Source organism: Hyla sarda, chromosome 5, assembly GCF_029499605.1.
Source record: "Hyla sarda isolate aHylSar1 chromosome 5, aHylSar1.hap1, whole genome shotgun sequence".
In the NCBI taxonomy this organism is placed as follows: domain Eukaryota; kingdom Metazoa; phylum Chordata; class Amphibia; order Anura; family Hylidae; genus Hyla; species Hyla sarda.
This window is the reverse complement of record NC_079193.1, coordinates 164,755,022-164,771,241: the sequence shown is the minus strand read 5'-3', so window position 1 is coordinate 164,771,241 and position 16,220 is coordinate 164,755,022. Positions and strand designations below refer to the sequence as shown.

At 41.2% G+C, this 16,220-nt stretch overlaps 2 protein-coding genes across 4 annotated transcripts in view; one reads left to right on the top strand and one right to left on the bottom strand.

Annotated features, from left to right (window-relative positions):
* The window catches only part of ACKR4 (atypical chemokine receptor 4), a 30,753-nt gene extending 22,747 nt beyond the window's left edge, over positions 1-8,006 (bottom strand). The window contains exon 1 of the mRNA XM_056520639.1: positions 7,484-8,006. The gene's annotated coding sequence lies outside the window, so the exon portion shown is untranslated. The remainder of the gene's footprint in view (positions 1-7,483) is intronic.
* Positions 1-8,247, top strand: part of ACAD11 (acyl-CoA dehydrogenase family member 11) — an 83,476-nt gene extending 75,229 nt beyond the window's left edge. For all 3 annotated transcript variants that reach the window (XM_056520630.1, XM_056520631.1, XM_056520633.1), the window contains 4 exons: positions 1,886-2,040; positions 3,395-3,511; positions 6,302-6,411; positions 8,076-8,247. In XM_056520630.1, the coding sequence (XP_056376605.1) occupies positions 1,886-2,040; positions 3,395-3,511; positions 6,302-6,411; positions 8,076-8,187 (494 nt within the window). In that variant the 3' untranslated portion in view covers positions 8,188-8,247. The remainder of the gene's footprint in view (positions 1-1,885; positions 2,041-3,394; positions 3,512-6,301; positions 6,412-8,075) is intronic.
* The last annotated feature ends 7,973 nt before the right edge of the window (positions 8,248-16,220 follow it).

The following is a 16,220-nucleotide window of genomic DNA, read 5'->3' as shown; positions in this document are numbered from 1 at the left end:
CTTTGGCTGTCCGGGCATGCTGGGAGTTGTAGTTTTGCAACAGCGTCAGGCTCACTGGTTGTGAGACACTGGTGTAGACCATCACATTTATTCTCTCTACTGTTGGCATCTACTGAAATATTCAGAAATAGCGCAGCACAGCTCTCTATTAAACCTTATGTAATCTATTTGTTTACATGTTTGGTCTGCTTTACACTGGTATATGGTTATTGGATAGAAGGACATAGACCAATACTTAAAATAGTTTAAAGTATAGAGAGCCTCAAGTAGGAAGACAGCCCTCAATAAAATGCTTACTAAAAAGCTAATTACCATCAGGCTACATACAGCTTCACAACCATTTTTATTGTCCCAAAATCCCCTAAATATATATATATATATATATATTATTATCCTTTTTTTTTGTACACTGTATACATTCCTTAGGCATGTGGAATTTATATGTAAAAAAATAAAACAATGTAAAATTGGGGATTAAATATATCTAGCACCCATTACTTATTTGTATTTATTATAAACCCCTAATAAGACACACTACAACAATGCATAACCAAGAATGGATTTTATTAGCAAATCCAAAAAAGAAGAATATAAAAACTATAAAAAATTGGCACCATATTGGATTCCTACCGGGACACATCACATTGGAAGACCGGTAATACATGTAATAAATCACCCTCTCCACCATCAAGGACTATACATCAAAGTATCATTTAAGTAAAGTGCATCATGCAAACAAAATCTTAATATGGAAAAGGGGGGGAAACAGAGTAACAATAAATCCTGATGTCTAACATTAACAGAGAGGCGTATCAAAGCGCGTGCAGACTCCAACATATGTTTCGCTCGACTAAGCTTCCTCCAGGAAGGAACACCCCCTGAGGAAGCTCAGTCGAGCGAAACATATGTTGGGGTCTGCACGCACTTTGATACGGCTCTCTGTTAATGTTAGACATCGGATTTATTGTTACCCTGTTTCCCCACCTTTCCCATATTATGATTTTGTTTTCATGATGCACTATACTTAAATTATACTTTGATGTATAGTCCTTGATGGTGGAGAGGGTGATTTATTACATGTATTATCCGTCTTTCAATGTGGTGTGTCCCGGTAGGGATCGGATATGGTGCCAATTTTTTATAGTTTTTATATTCTTTTTTGGATTTGCTAATAAAATCCATTCTTGATTATGCATTGTTGTAGTGTGTCTTATTAGGGGATTATTGATGTGTACACTGCACATTTGAACAGTAGTAGATATACTCTGTTCTTCTTTTTCTTTTGGAGTAAAATTGTATTTATTATGCATGATTGTTTTATACCAGCTCATCATATTTAATTCAGTTATTTAACAACCCATGTATGTCATGGTGGGGCTGGAGCCCTTTCAAGATCTGGTACAGAGCTGTGGTAACTGCTGGGATTGGAGATGACTCTTATCCAGGATGCTGTAGTAGATAGTGACTGCAGTAGTTAAAATGTCAGCCCATCAGTGCAATGTAAATACAGGTGAAAAAAAAAAAAAGTTTAATATTTTTTAATTCTTTTTTTTTTTTTTTGAAGAGTGTGAAAAACAAAATATACTGTAGATGCAATGTACTGCTGCAATCTGGACAACGTTATTTTTCAGTGAAACATGTTTGGGAATTGAGACACGTGTGTCCCGTCGCTACATTATGATAGGAGACATGGGTCCCCACTTTTTAGACCACAGGGGCAGCCAGCAATTAATTGTACCCCTATAATGCAGTCATATCAGATAGACATTTATTATCACAGTACTTTGACTTTTTTACTGAGTTGTTCTGAGAGATTATCTAATGTATATATAGGCTACATGAAAAAAATGCATTATTATGCTATAACCTATTTTTTCCTTTTTAGGAGAGGGCAGAGGTTTTGAGATTGCTCAGGGTCGCCTTGGCCCTGGCCGCATACATCACTGTATGAGGACTATTGGGGCGGCTGAAAGTGCTCTTCAGCTTATGTGTGCCAGAGCTGCACAGAGAACAACATTTGGGAAAAAACTATACCATCATGTAAGAAGATCATAGTGTCATAAGTTAGCGAGTACACAAATGCAAGCCTTATATATATGTGGGTCAGTAGTGTAGGAGAACGTCCTTTATTTGTTCTTTTACTACCTCCTTTCTGCTTCGTAACTTGCAAAGAAAGGAACTATTTCCTGTGGTAAAGTAAACTTACTGCACATTAAACCTTTTCAGAGTAAATTGTGCATGCTTTTCACTATGTTTTGCCGTTTTCATATATGGTTTTCTTTCCACACAATGATTTGGATTTACATTGCATGCATACGTATGCATTCTATAAAAGTTGGGTGGGGACATATCAGTGCATGGACATGCTCGTGCCTATAGACTTAAGTAGCCTGAATAGTCATCTAGTGAAAGCACCCATACCACGCTTTTCTCACCTTCTTGAAAAACTGAAAAGTGACGTTTATGTTTGTTTTTTGTTTTATTTAAGAAATTAAAACATATAGCTATACCCATATATTTGTTTCCAGAATGGGACACCAGAGCTGACAATTCAATGAAGGGAGTGGCGGCACACATGCACAACTTCCCTCTCCATTCATAACAAAGACTCAGGGCCCCGTTCTGGAGATTGGGCGGGTCTCAGCAATTGGACCTCTGTGAAGTAACACTTACCCCATTATGACCGATGTGGGAAACCCCAGTCCTAATTAATTCCCTCATATGTCAACACACCATAGTTAACTGTTTGGTCAACAGCTATCCCTCCCATCTCCACACCTCGTACCCCACTCCATAGAAAATATAAGGCATTTTGAAATCCAAACATGCCCGGCCCTACTGTCTTGTAACATCTGCTGTGAGGACAACTCCAAATACTAGGTAGTTGGTCTGTCCCCTGAAATTGTCAACATCTGTCTGTGTGTGATCATTTTATCTATGTCCACATATCATTCTGGTTAACATCAGACATTATATATGTCTTTTCTTTGATAAAGTTCTTTGTCTGTATTTCAGCAACTTCCCTTATATAAAATAAATTAAGTAACAAACAAAGATAATTATACTAATGTATAATTTATTGTATGAGGAAAATGTGTCTATGCAGTAGAACATTCACAGAACTGCTCATCACTAACTACAATATAGGTTGTATAATTTGTTTTTTGTTTGGGTATAAAGATACAGTTTATGGTGTGTAAAGAGTCTTAGAAATTAATTAAAGGTAAACGGATAGCATGACGTGATAAAGTGATGTAGAAATCTTAAGTTATTGTTTCCTGTAATAAGCAGCATGTTTTCCAGTTATATACGTGTTGACCTTGTTTTATCTTGTATACAAAATGGCCATTGATGTATATAAAGAAATGTGGTCTCTGTGTTTTCCTTTACACAGGAAGTGGTTGCTCACTGGATAGCAGAAAGTCGTATTGCAATTGAACAAGCCAGATTGCTCACACTGAGAGCAGCAAAAGCCATAGACACAGTTGGAAGTGCAAAAGCCCGGAAAGAGGTACAGGAGACAGTTATCTGTTACTATGTGCTCCAAATATTAATTTTGTTAGTTAAACCCAGTCACAATGGCACAAAATGAACCATATCCCTGTAAGGAGAAGTGCATGTCATAGAGGGTTTTCCTGTTTAGGACTTACCCACTCATGCACTTTCTGGTCTCCTCTCAACATAGGGCAGTAAACGTTTTATTGTTTTAATCCCTTTACTAACCATTCAGTTCTTTCTATAGTCTATAGACCTGTAAGGAGCCCCGTAGGAAATGGAGGCCCTAGGCAACTGGCCAGTTTTCAGTGCACTAAAATCATTCATGTTTGCAAATCATTATTTCAGAAAAAAACAAAAAAAAATCATAACATACCATACAGTTCTTTGCATAAGTATTCACCCCCTTGGACATTATTTATAATGCACTAGCGCTGCGTAGTGGTGTCAAAACTGGGATATGCACTTATGGTTATGTTGGACTTGCATTTTGCCTCCCTCCTCCCATTGTATGTGTGCTTAGCCACGCTGGAGGGTACCTGGGAGGACTCTGTGAGTCGACCTAATGCTGCCGTAATTGCCCACTGGCCCCTGTTTTGCTTATCACGCACAGGTAGGTTTAACGCTAGGTCCCGTGCCATTTGAGAAACCTTGGCGTTGGTGTGCGGGCTCTGGTGTGTCCTTCATATAAGGATATACTGGTGAATGTCTCAATTTTAACATCAGTGTTGAGGGATAGCCAATGTCACTGTATACATCTACTACAGTAGTGCACCCATATTCCTGTATTGTATTCTAATTGTTACACATTCACACCATCTATCTGGTGTAGGATGCCATTGTGGAACTTGTAGTCTGCTGCAGGCATCCTCCATTGTATGCATTTTTATGCTGGGGATCGCCCCTAGCAACGGACTACAAGGGCAGGATCTGCTCCCCCAGAATAAATGCACAACCGCATTTGGTGTTGAGCACCTCCAGCCATTTGAGACCACGTTTTTTGTTGTTGGTTATGTGATAAATATATGAATAAAAGTGGATAGGAGTCACCTACATAAAAAGTACCCCAGATAAAATACAGAGATAGGGTCCTCCATACATTTTATGCATATGTTTTAAAAGATGCTAGGATATTTAATGAGCAGAATACAGTAGTGCCAATATTTGGATTCTATTTCTGTCACTATTATAATCCAAGTGGCATTATACTGCACGATACTATCTGAAAAGGAGTGTTACTGTACCTCCTGTATGTGCATCCTCAATGTGCTTGTCCCATAATTCTGCTTGTAATAAGTGTTATTCTTACAAATGCTGTAATCCAGATACCTCGGCGCTGGGAGAACTTCCCCAGCCAGTGGTGTCTCAACCAGCATGAATGCCGTGGGTTGCGGAGTGAGCGCAGCTGATAGTGACATCACTAGTGGAGCTCAGTCCAGTCAAAAAACCTCTGGAGCATTTCGGAAGGAATACGCCTTCCTTTGTCAAGGATAATAGTTGCTGGGCTATCTTCACCCCACAGTGGGAGTGGCAATCCAGTATCTTTATAGAAGAGGAGGTATTATGTATATCCTCCATTATGGAATGTAACTTGTTACTCCTCCGTCCTTGTTTAGTTCATGAGTTACTGCCTCACAACAAAAAATGCTAGGTGTGAATGAAGGCCTAATCCTCATGATGAGGAAAATATATATATAGTTTTTTTCTGTGCAGATTTCTTACGTTTATTATTTCTTAACAACGTCTATTCACAAAGAAATTGATCTATCTTCTGGCCAGCAGGTTTGACGTGGTCATGTCAGGTTACTAATGAGCAACAGTTCAAAGTCAGCATTGAGTCCACATGGCTCATTCACATGGCTCCCCTCATTCCTTTTTAAAGAGGCCTGTGAAAAATGAAAGAAGCGATCTGATTGGTTGCTATGGGCAACTGCACCACTTTTCCTCTACACAGGTTTTGATAAACCAACACTACCCATTACCCTCAGTGAAACATGGTGGTGGTAGTATCATGTTATGGGGAGTCTTCTATTTAGCAGGTACAGGGAAACTGATTATAATTGATGGAAAGATGGATGGAGCCAAATAGAGGGCAATCCTTGAAGAAAATCTGATGCAGTCTTCAAAAGACTTGAGACTGGGACAGAAGTTCATCTCTCAGATGGACCCTAAAAATACTGCCAGAGCTAAAATGGAATGGTTTAGACCATAGTATGGTATATTAGTGTGCTAAAATGACCCAGTCAAACCCCAGGCCTAAATCCAATTCAGAATCTATGGCAAGACTTGAAAATTCACAAACTGTTTCTAACCAATCTGACTAAGCTTTGGCTTTATTTGCCAAGAAGAACTGACAAACAGCAAAAGGTGGTTCTGTCAAGTATTAACTCAATGGGGGTAATATTTATAGTACTATATATGCTGTGTTGATTAAATGTTAAAGGTTTATTTAAGTTTATTTGAATTTCAATCTGGAACAGTAGCAAAATAGGCAAAAAGTTTGGGTGGGGGCAGGGTGAATACTTATACAAGGCACTGTCGTGGAGATTTATCAAAACCTGTGCAGAGGAAAAGTTGCCCAGTTGCCCATAGAAACCAATCAGATCACGTGTTTAATTTTTAAAAAGGCCTTTGAAAAAAATTAACAAGCAATCTGATTGGTTGCTATGGGCAACTGGGCAACTTTTCCTCTCCATCGGTTATGATCACTCTCCCTACATATATCTAAAACTTTTAAAAAAAACATCAAAACATCCCAAATGTCATATTATTACTTTATATATGATAGTTTTGTCTCCCTTTTTAGATTGCAATGATTAAAGTCGTAGCGCCTAGAATGGCATGCCTAGTGGCTGATCGGGCAATCCAGGTATTTGGAGGAGCTGGAGTATCGCAGGATTTTCCATTGGCTTTCATGTAAGCGGTTGTCTCTGCTAATTGAGGATATTTATTTAGGCATGTATGTACGTAAAATTGTTTTAGAAAGGGTCTTGGTATACATGCTGAGCTATGACTAATTGAAGTTAAAGACCCAAAACCAGAGCTGCATACTGCCAATCTGATGCCAGTAATGACTTTATATTAGCATCCAAAAGAACTAAATTGCTGAAATGTAAATTGAGGTCTTAGGCGCCTTTCACACTATATTATTGTTCCGTTTAGGAACTTCCGTCAGAAGTTCCGTCACTATATCGGGGAAAACTGGCCGTTACAAAACCCCTGACAGCCGCGACTAAATCGCATTGCAGCCTATGGGGTTTTGTAACTGCCCATTTGCACCCGTATATGCCCCTAATTCATTACGGACGTTATACAGTGACGGGACATGCATGCAGTAATTTTTTCCGCCACGATGTCCCGTCACTATATAACGTCCGTAAGGAATTACGGGCATATACGGGTGCAAACGGGCAGTTACAAAACCCCATAGGCTACAATGCGATTTAGTCGCGGCCGTCAGGGGTTTTGTAACGGCCGGTTTTCCCCGATATAGTGACGGAACTTCTGACGGAAGTTCCTAAATGGAACAATAATATAGTGTGAAAGGAGCCTTAAAGGAATATGAACAAAATGTTCAACTTTTTGATTTGTTTTTTTTTTTTTGCTGTTGGCTGAGGTTATTGTTATAAGCGGCATATCAAAGGTTTTGATCGGCAGGGGTCTGAGTGTTCAAACCACCGCCGATCAGGAGAAAGAGCGGGAGAAGTCTGCACTACCATGCGCTCCTCTCCCTGACACCATGTTAAGTCTTATACAGTTAGCCCACAAATGCATTACATGGGACTAAATAATGGGTTACTGTGCAGTGACAGGGGCCAAATGCACTTATAAGGTATGTGAGCTATATATATATATATACCGTATATATATATATATATATATATATATATATATATATATATATATATATAAATGTAAGAAATAAATAATGTAATACCTTTTTAAGCAAATTCCAGGTATTCATTCTGAATCTAGGTTTTTGCCTAACCTTATATCGGGGCTTGAGGGAGATTAGGTGACACGCAGCAATGACTGTGACACATAGGGAGAAATAAGGGAACAATAATAACTGACACACGGGGGAGATAAGGGGACAGTTATAACTGACACATGGGAGATGAGGAGACAGTAATAACTAACACGGAGAGATGAGGAGGACACTAATGAAGCATCTTATGATGTCACATAATGTCCTGTTGCGTAGTGAGGTCCCATTAAGTGACATGCTGCATCCTGGCTCCTACCTTGTTTTGCTGGCTCCTGGATTCTTAACAAATGTGTCAAGCCCTGCCTTATATTAATAGCAATTACTTTTGTTCTCAGTTGGTCTCCTAAATTTCCCGTTTTATCCTTGACTTTACTTTAACTAAAAAAATGTTAAAGGAGGTGAGATATCTGAGAAAAGTATTCTGTCTGGCATATGACCAACATACTAAGTGCACTTACTTTTTCATGGGTGGACCTTGGCAAGAACAAAAGTACCATAAATCTTCAGGATTTAAGTTTTTTTTGTATGAATAAAAATAAGATAAAAACATACAAATGAATTGTAAAATCTACTGGTATATTTTTGTTTATAGGTACACAGCTGTCCGGACTCTCCGCATTGCTGATGGTCCTGATGAAGTTCATCTGTCAGCCATAGCAAAAATGGAATTGTTTGAACAAGCAAAGCTGTTGTCAAAAATGTAAAACTATCCTTGATTGTTTCCAAAAATTAGTTAAAGGGGTACTCGGGTGAAAAACTTTTTTTTTTTTAAATCAACTGGTGCCAGAAAGACTAGAGGCTGCCAGGAGACTAAACAATGTTTTTTCTCAGTCATGAAATTTTACTCCCCTCCTTACCTCTTAACAGTTCTGAGCCATCAAAACTTGCTACTAACAGGATCTCTTTAAAGGGGTACTCCGGTGAAATTTTTTTTATTTTTATTTTTTTTTTAAATCAACTGGTGCCAGAAAGTTAAACAGATTTGTAAATTACTTCTATTAAAAAATCTTAATCCTTCCTGTACTTATTAGCTGCTGAATAATACAGTGGAAATTCTTTTTCATTTGAAACAGAGCTGTCTGCTGACATCATGAGCACAGTGCTCTCTGCTGACATCTCTGTCCATTTTAGGAACTGTCCAGGGTAAAAGGAGATCCCCATAGCAAACATATGCTGTCCTGGACAGTTCCTAAAATGGACAGAGATGTCAGCAGAGAGCACTGTGCTCATGATGTCAGCAGACAGCTCTGTATTTCAAAAAGAAAAGAATTTCCTCTGTAGTTTTCAGCAGCTAAGTACAGGAAGGATTAAGATTTTTTAATAGAAGTAATTTAAAAATCTGTTTAACTTTCTGGCACCAGTTGATTTAAAATAAAAAAATAAAAAAAAATTTCACCGGAGTACCCCTTTAAAGAGATCCTGTTAGTAGTAAGTTTTGATGGCTCAGAACTGTTAAGAGGTAAGGAGGGGAGTAAAATTTCATGACTGAGAAAAAACATTGTTTAGTCTCCTGGCAGCCACAACGACAAGTGATCAGGAGCAGACTTTCTGTCTTAGGTGCCCTGAACTCTCTTAGCTAAAGCTTACCCGGCCTTCTTTACAGCTCTTATTGATAGCATAAACTGTCTCTTATTAAACGATAGAACTGTCAATAATACCTGCGAAGTTGAGCCATGGAACCTCAGGAAAGGGTGCGACGAGCACCTAACCAGAAGTGTTCCCCCTGGTGACTTGCCATGGCAGTGACCAGGATATTGATCAATGTTTTTCCAAAGGCATCATTCCACCCCCCTTTCTTAAAACTTCTGTCAGACTCCTGTTAAGTGGCTTGTCATTTGTCTTTACTAATGTATTCCATAAGTATTGAAAAGTAGTCTTTTACTGGAATAGAAAATCTGCCCATGAAAATACACAATTGGGTTCAATTACACCTTAACTTATAGCCCCATTCTTTATTGCTGAAAAAGCACCATATTATAGTCATAACTACTGCAAGTGTCCCTATCACACCCATCTATATTTTTTTTATCCAATGAGAATTATTCACATATATCAAATTTTTTAAGTAGAGCCTTGTATGGTTGCAGTAATAACCATATTTCCTAGTGGACGGTCTAACTTTCTGTTATCTCTTCTGGTGTAAATTCATTTTTTGAGCTAAAACCAGGGATTAAGAATGATGTTCTACGTGAGTTTATTTACATATCCATACAGTAGGTGTCCTGTATAAATGTGTATAAAAGTCTGATTTATCCTACACTTTGCATGCAAAATCATCTTAAGGGAATTCTAGCCTGACACATTTATTACATAACAACTGGATAGATGATACATGCTAGATAGGTTAAGGTCCAACAGCTGGTACTTTCACTGGTTATCCTGTTCCCTCAAACCCCAGTGGCAAGAGCTTTGAAACGGCAGTAAAACATGCATGCTACTGACTTATTAGAGTTTATGGCACTTACAGAGACAGACAAGCGCAACAGAATACCCCCTTAATAAGATCCCTAAAGCAGAAATTAAATCTTTTAATAATTTATGTGATTAACCCCCCAAAAAATATATATATATATCGTTATAATCCATGCTCTCTAGTTTAATCTAGTTGTTTACAGTGAATTTAAAGCGCAACTGTCATGACTTTTAACTCCCATAAACCAGCCCCAGCTTGACAAAGTTGTTAGAAATAACAGTTAAATCATACCTTTTGCTGCTTTCTAGCAGCTTTAATGATGCTAAAAAATGCTTTTAACGATAGTCAGCAACAGTCGGATAGGCGTGGCTATGCCCGCAGCCACCACGCCTATCCCCTGTATCTCAGTGCTGGGGACGCTGTGTGATTGGTCCACAGCTCCCAGCACTGAGAGCCCTTCTTACTGTACTGTAGAAGAATAAACTGCGCCCGTTCATCTATGCACTTCGGTGATGCGGGCAGCCAGCACTTACAGCAAGCACTAGCTCTCTTTCTGCTAGTACTTGCTCCCTATAGCCCAATGCGCGGCGTAATGCTGTAGCGGAATGATCTGGCCCCTGGTCTCATCTACTGCTGTGATGCAATTCGGGCTGCCAGATCATTCCGCTACAGCATTACGCCTACATTTCATCTACAGTGCAGAAATAAGAGCTCTCTGTGCTGGGACCTGTGGACCAATCACACAGCGTCCACAGCACTGACATACAGGGGATAGGCGTGGTGGCTGCGGGCATAGCCACGCCAATCCGACTGTTGCTGACTATCGTTAAAAGCATTTTTTAGCATCATTAAAGCTGCTAGAAAGCAGCAAAAGGAAGGATTTAACTGTTATGTCTAACAACTTTATCAAGCTGGGGCTGGTTTATGGGGGTTAAAACTCATGACAGTCGCGCTTTAATACTATATAATGGACTTTTGGAAATTAGTTTGTATCACTTTTTGTAAACAGTAGATCTGATCATTTTTATTTTTACAGTACTGTTAAACTAAAACAGATTGTAATTATTATAGTGTAGCAGATGCAGTATCTTCCCAATTTATTTTCCTACAACAGACTTTGTAATGAACTTTTCCATGCTATCGGTACACTGCTTTCAGTCATAAAACATTTTCTATAAAATTACTTTGTCAAAATTAACTCTGAAACAAACTCATTTTAATATGAATATTTTGCACTTTGCACAGTAATTATGACCTTTTAACAAATCTTCCACTGTACTGAATTTAAAAACTGCTGGAATTTTTCTTATTAAAAGTCGCATGATTCTTTGGTTTTGTATTTGAGTTTCTATTGAAGAATGTAAAAAAACACCACAAAAAATGCAAGTAAAACAAGTAAACAGCAAACATTCGCACATGCATTATAAAGCAGGAAAAAATATGGTCTATAGCAACAGCATGCTGTGTAATGGAAAAACAGACTTATAAAATTGCACACCAAATGTGGAAAAATAGCAAAAATGTATAGAGGAATATGTTGCTGGGGTTGTGAAGGAAATAGAAGAAAAGGCTATACTTACCTGAACCCTGAGGCCATGTTCACACCTCAGAGATTGCGCTGCAGCAGAATCCCATTGAATTTGTTGTGCACATGGTGGAATTTCCTTGCCAGATGTTTCCAGCACGGAAATTCTATTTTCCGTGCCTTCACAAAGAATGAACACGTTTATTCTTTGTTCGGATTCCACACGGAATGCATAGCCGTCTATGAGACAGCGCATTTCTGTGCGGTCCTAGCCCCGCAGTTTGTGGAATGTCCACACGGACACTCCATTGTGTGAAAATAGACTTACTGTTTTTCTTCAGCATATGACTCTTCTGTCCCCTAATCTCCTGTCTTTTTCGAAGATGAGTGCAGGACCTGTCCATAAAGCCAATCATTAGCCACGGAGGTTTCCCATCTTGGTAGGTCCCAGCAACATAATAGTTTTCTTAAAACACTGGAATACCTCTAAGAAAAATCCCACAGGGATGATTTATTAGGAGTTGCACATCGTGGGCAAACCATGTGCTTTACTTTCAAATCTATTCAGAAGCAGAAAAGGATAGACAGAGCGGGGACTTGTTGTCCAATGTAGGTGCTCAGTGTAAGAGAACCTCAGCCACAGTCCATCACATGCATCCAAAAACAAACAAACAAAAGAAATTGCAAAAAAAGGTGCAGTCTGACTATAGTGAAAAAGCAGTTAGCTTATTCACCCATATAGTAAAAGCAACTATTTAATCCCTCAATGAAATCTTCATCATTTTCAGATAGAAATGTTAGCAATAATTTACAGCTGGTTTTCTACTTGCAGCTGTATTGTGTGAGGAGGCTGAGGGGTGTAATTTACATACAGGGGATATGATTGTGTAATGCTGCTGGTTGGAAACCACCAGTGTACCATGTGTCCTGGTTCTTACCAGCGTTGGGCAAAATGATCTGTGCTATGTCTCTGCTGTATTTCTTGGTCTTCCTGCTCTGGTGTGTCTCCTGCTGCTCTGCCCACTAGCTGAGTTTTATAGAGCCAGCATGCACTCTCTAATGGAACCTTCTCCAACCCCAGCCAGGCTGTGCATTTATGTCTGCTACACCTGATCTTCCAGGCCACAGCAAGATTCTGTAAACAGTATTGCTAAGGTCTCTTTCTGCTGAACCTAGAGAGAGGAAGGAAGGCGCCTCATGTGCGGGATCAGCAGATCTTGTTAGTGGGGGACGGTAATTCCCAAGCCGCTTACCAAAGTTGGTTGTGCTCCCACACAGAACAAGGTAAAGTGTAGAATGAATATAAGTATAGGTCCACTGCAGCCCTCCTGGGTAGAAGTAGAATCAAAACAGGTGACCGTAAGTTCAGGAGTTAGTCCGGCGCAGAGAGGAACCATCAGGGAGCCAGATAAAATCAATGGATTTATTAGATTCAATGTGTTTCGCTGCGCATGCCCAGCTTCATCAGGCAACATTATGCCTGATGAAGCTGCGCATGTGCAGCAAAACGCGTTGCATCTAATAAATTCATTGATTTTATCTGGCTCCCTGATGGTTCCTCTCTGCGCCGGACTAACTCCTGAACTTTCTGCTGAACCTGTGTTCCTGATTCCTGCCTGTATACTGGACTGTACCTTTTTCTCCTCCCCTGTCTTTTCTGTTAATGAACCTGGACTGTCTACCACGATTCCTGTCTGCTTGCAACTTTTTCCTGCCTGCACCTGTAGCCATCTTGGCTAGCTGTTTTCACATTATCTGCTCTGCTAATAAACACTGAAACCAGCTTTGCTGTATCTGACGCTCTCTTTCTGCCTGCCTGACCAGTTGCGGTCAGTAAACAGCAACCCTACTGATTTTAAGGAACAATCTGACGAGTTATGTAACCACTTACTGGAAAGAGGTCATCCAGCTGGGCTCTTGCACACTGCCTTGGAGAAAACAGAAGCACGCTCCCGCAGTGACCTCATAAGTAAAACCAATCGTACACGCGATCCTCCAGACATTGGTACCTCATAGTGGAAGACACTCTTGGGGATATCGCCATTAACAAGCCTCTAGTAACCTTCAGAAGGAGTACCTCACTTAAAAACAAACTTGTGAGCAGCAAAATTTAAAATTAAAGTAAAAAAAACATGGCTGGATGCTTCCCCCTGGAAGGCAACCACAAATATGGTAGATGTGCATTCTGCAAGTTCCTTACAGTAGGGAAGAATTTCACTGTGGAAGGAGCCAATATACATGTCAAGGACCTCATTACCTGCCGAACCAAGCATGTTATATATGTGCTGACATGCCCATGTAGTAGATTTTGTGTCAGCTCCACTATACCGCCTTTATTTCACCACCTTAGGGAACATTTGCGCCTCACAAAAATGGGATTGGGGATCCCTCGTATCTCGCAGCTAATAGCTGAAGAACATGCAGGTGCAGCAGATGTTCTCAAATGTTTCCGGATCGCAGTTGTGACGGGTTCATGCCCAGGATTGGACATGACTACCAGGCTGCGACAAGAAGAAGCCTGCTGGATATCTAAACTACATGCCACCAGAGCCCTCGGATTATATGAGCGCAACGAACTTAACCATTTCATTTGATTCATCATGTTCCTTTTTATGTCCGTTTGCATCTCACCTTTTGTCTTCTCTTGGGTCCCATTTCCCGATGCAGCTCTGAACAGCTGGAACCTTCCAGTTTCCTTCCCCCTGTCAGGGACACACAGCCCATCACAGGCTTAGGTAACAACATTGTCTGTTTACTAGGGATCGACCGATTATCGGTATGGCCGATATTATCGGCCGATAATCACGATTTTGGGCATTATCGGTATCGGCAATTACCTTGCCGATAATGCCCCGCACCGCCCCCACCGCACCGCGACCGCCCCCCCCTGACCCGCCGCACCATGGCCGCCCCCCCGACCCACCGCGTCGCACCCCCCACCGTAGTGCTGGGCGGTATACCGGTATGGATTTTTGCCCATACCGCTATACCGGTCGGGCCCCTCCCCCGCCCTCCGAGTCAATAAAAAAATATATATATAAACTTACCCGTAATGGGGGTGGTCCGGGCCATCCATCCTTCCTTCCTGTAGTGTCCGGCTCCATTCCGGGTGGAGGGTGTACCGGTCCGGGCTGTCCTTCTCCGGGGGTCCTCTTCTCCACTCCGGGCAGGCTCCGGCCTAGTACCCTGCATAGACGCCGCTACGCCGTGACGTCAGGTGCGTCGCTGCGCACGGGTGTCACTGTGTAGCGGCGTCTATGCAGCGTACTAGGCCAGAGCCTGCCCGGAGTGGAGAAGATGACCCCCGGAGAAGAAGGACAGCCCGGACCGGTGCACCCTCCACCCGGAATGCCGCCGGACACTACAGGAAGGAAGGATGGATGGCCCAGACCACCCTGACAGGTAGGGGAGAGAAGCGGGTGGTGGTGGCGGCGGCGGCCTATGTCACCGCAAAAGCCACTGCAGTGCATTGATTTAAAGCGCCCACTTTAAATCAATGCACTGCAGCGGTGTCGAGGGGGGATAAATAGCCGATAACTTATACTGGAATATCGGTATAAGTTATCTGCTATCGGCCCTAACCTCCACCGATTATCGGTATCGGCCCTAAAAAACCAATATCGGTCGATCCCTACTGTTTACCTGTTGCTATGGCCACGATGCTCATCAGCTGCATCACGGAGACCAAGCTTATTTAACTTTGTGCCATGTACAACATTTGGGGAGGTGTGACCAAGTGGTTTTAGCCGCGAAACAGAGCCATTGCCGCTCCTCTGAGCTTGGAGGACCCCATGTTGTTTGTTCTTCCTGTCCCTGCCTGTAACATTCCCTGATGCCTTTGAAATAAAGAACCTATGAGTGTTGCAACAATGGGGTGAGTGCTACGTTCCATTTTTTCTTTCCATTGGAAATTAAGTGAATTTGCATTTGATAACTTTTGGGAAGTCTCAATATCCGCTCCAAAAATGTGTCAGTTCAAGTGACAAAAAGAGGTGTCAGAAACTTTAGAAGTTGTCAGATCAATAATTTTGAACATTCTTAAAAAGAAGTAATATATGGATAAAGAAGTAATGCAATGTATCAACAATACCAAAAGGCTTGGAAGGGCACAGAAGACAGAGTTGATAATTGCAATGTATTTTTAAATAAAAACCCCTCCACAACATCAAGCCAAGTCAAAAACAATCTTGAGGTGTTAAATATATATTATTGTCTACAATGAAGAGACACCATCAAAAATGTAATTACAGGAGGTTTATTCAAGATGCAGACTACTGATATTACTTAACCTCTTAAGGACTTAGGGCGTACCTGTACGCCCTACGCCCGGTGTGAAAAACGGGGTCACGCCGTGACCCCGCATAACACCGGGTCGATCCGGGACCCTGGGCTAACAGCGCGCGGCATCGATTGTTGTGCCGCGCGCTTTTAACCCTTCAGACGCGGCGATCAAAGTTGACCGCCGCGTCTGAAAACGAAAGTAAACTGTTCTCGTCAGCTCAGTCAGGCTGATCGGGACATGGCGATAAAATCGCCATGTTCCGATCAGCTGGGACACAGGTCTCCTTACCTCTCTCCGCGGCGTCCAATCGTCGATTGATTGCTCCAAGCCTGAGCTACAGGCTTGAGCAATCAAGCCCCTATCTGACTGATCCGTGAAAAGCTATGGCTTTGCAGGGATCAGCATAGGAGATCGGTGTGTGCAGTGTTATAGGTCCCTATGGGAGTTATAACACTGCAAAAAAAAAAGTTAACAAAGGTCATTTAACCCCTTCCCTATTAAAAGTTTGAATCACCCC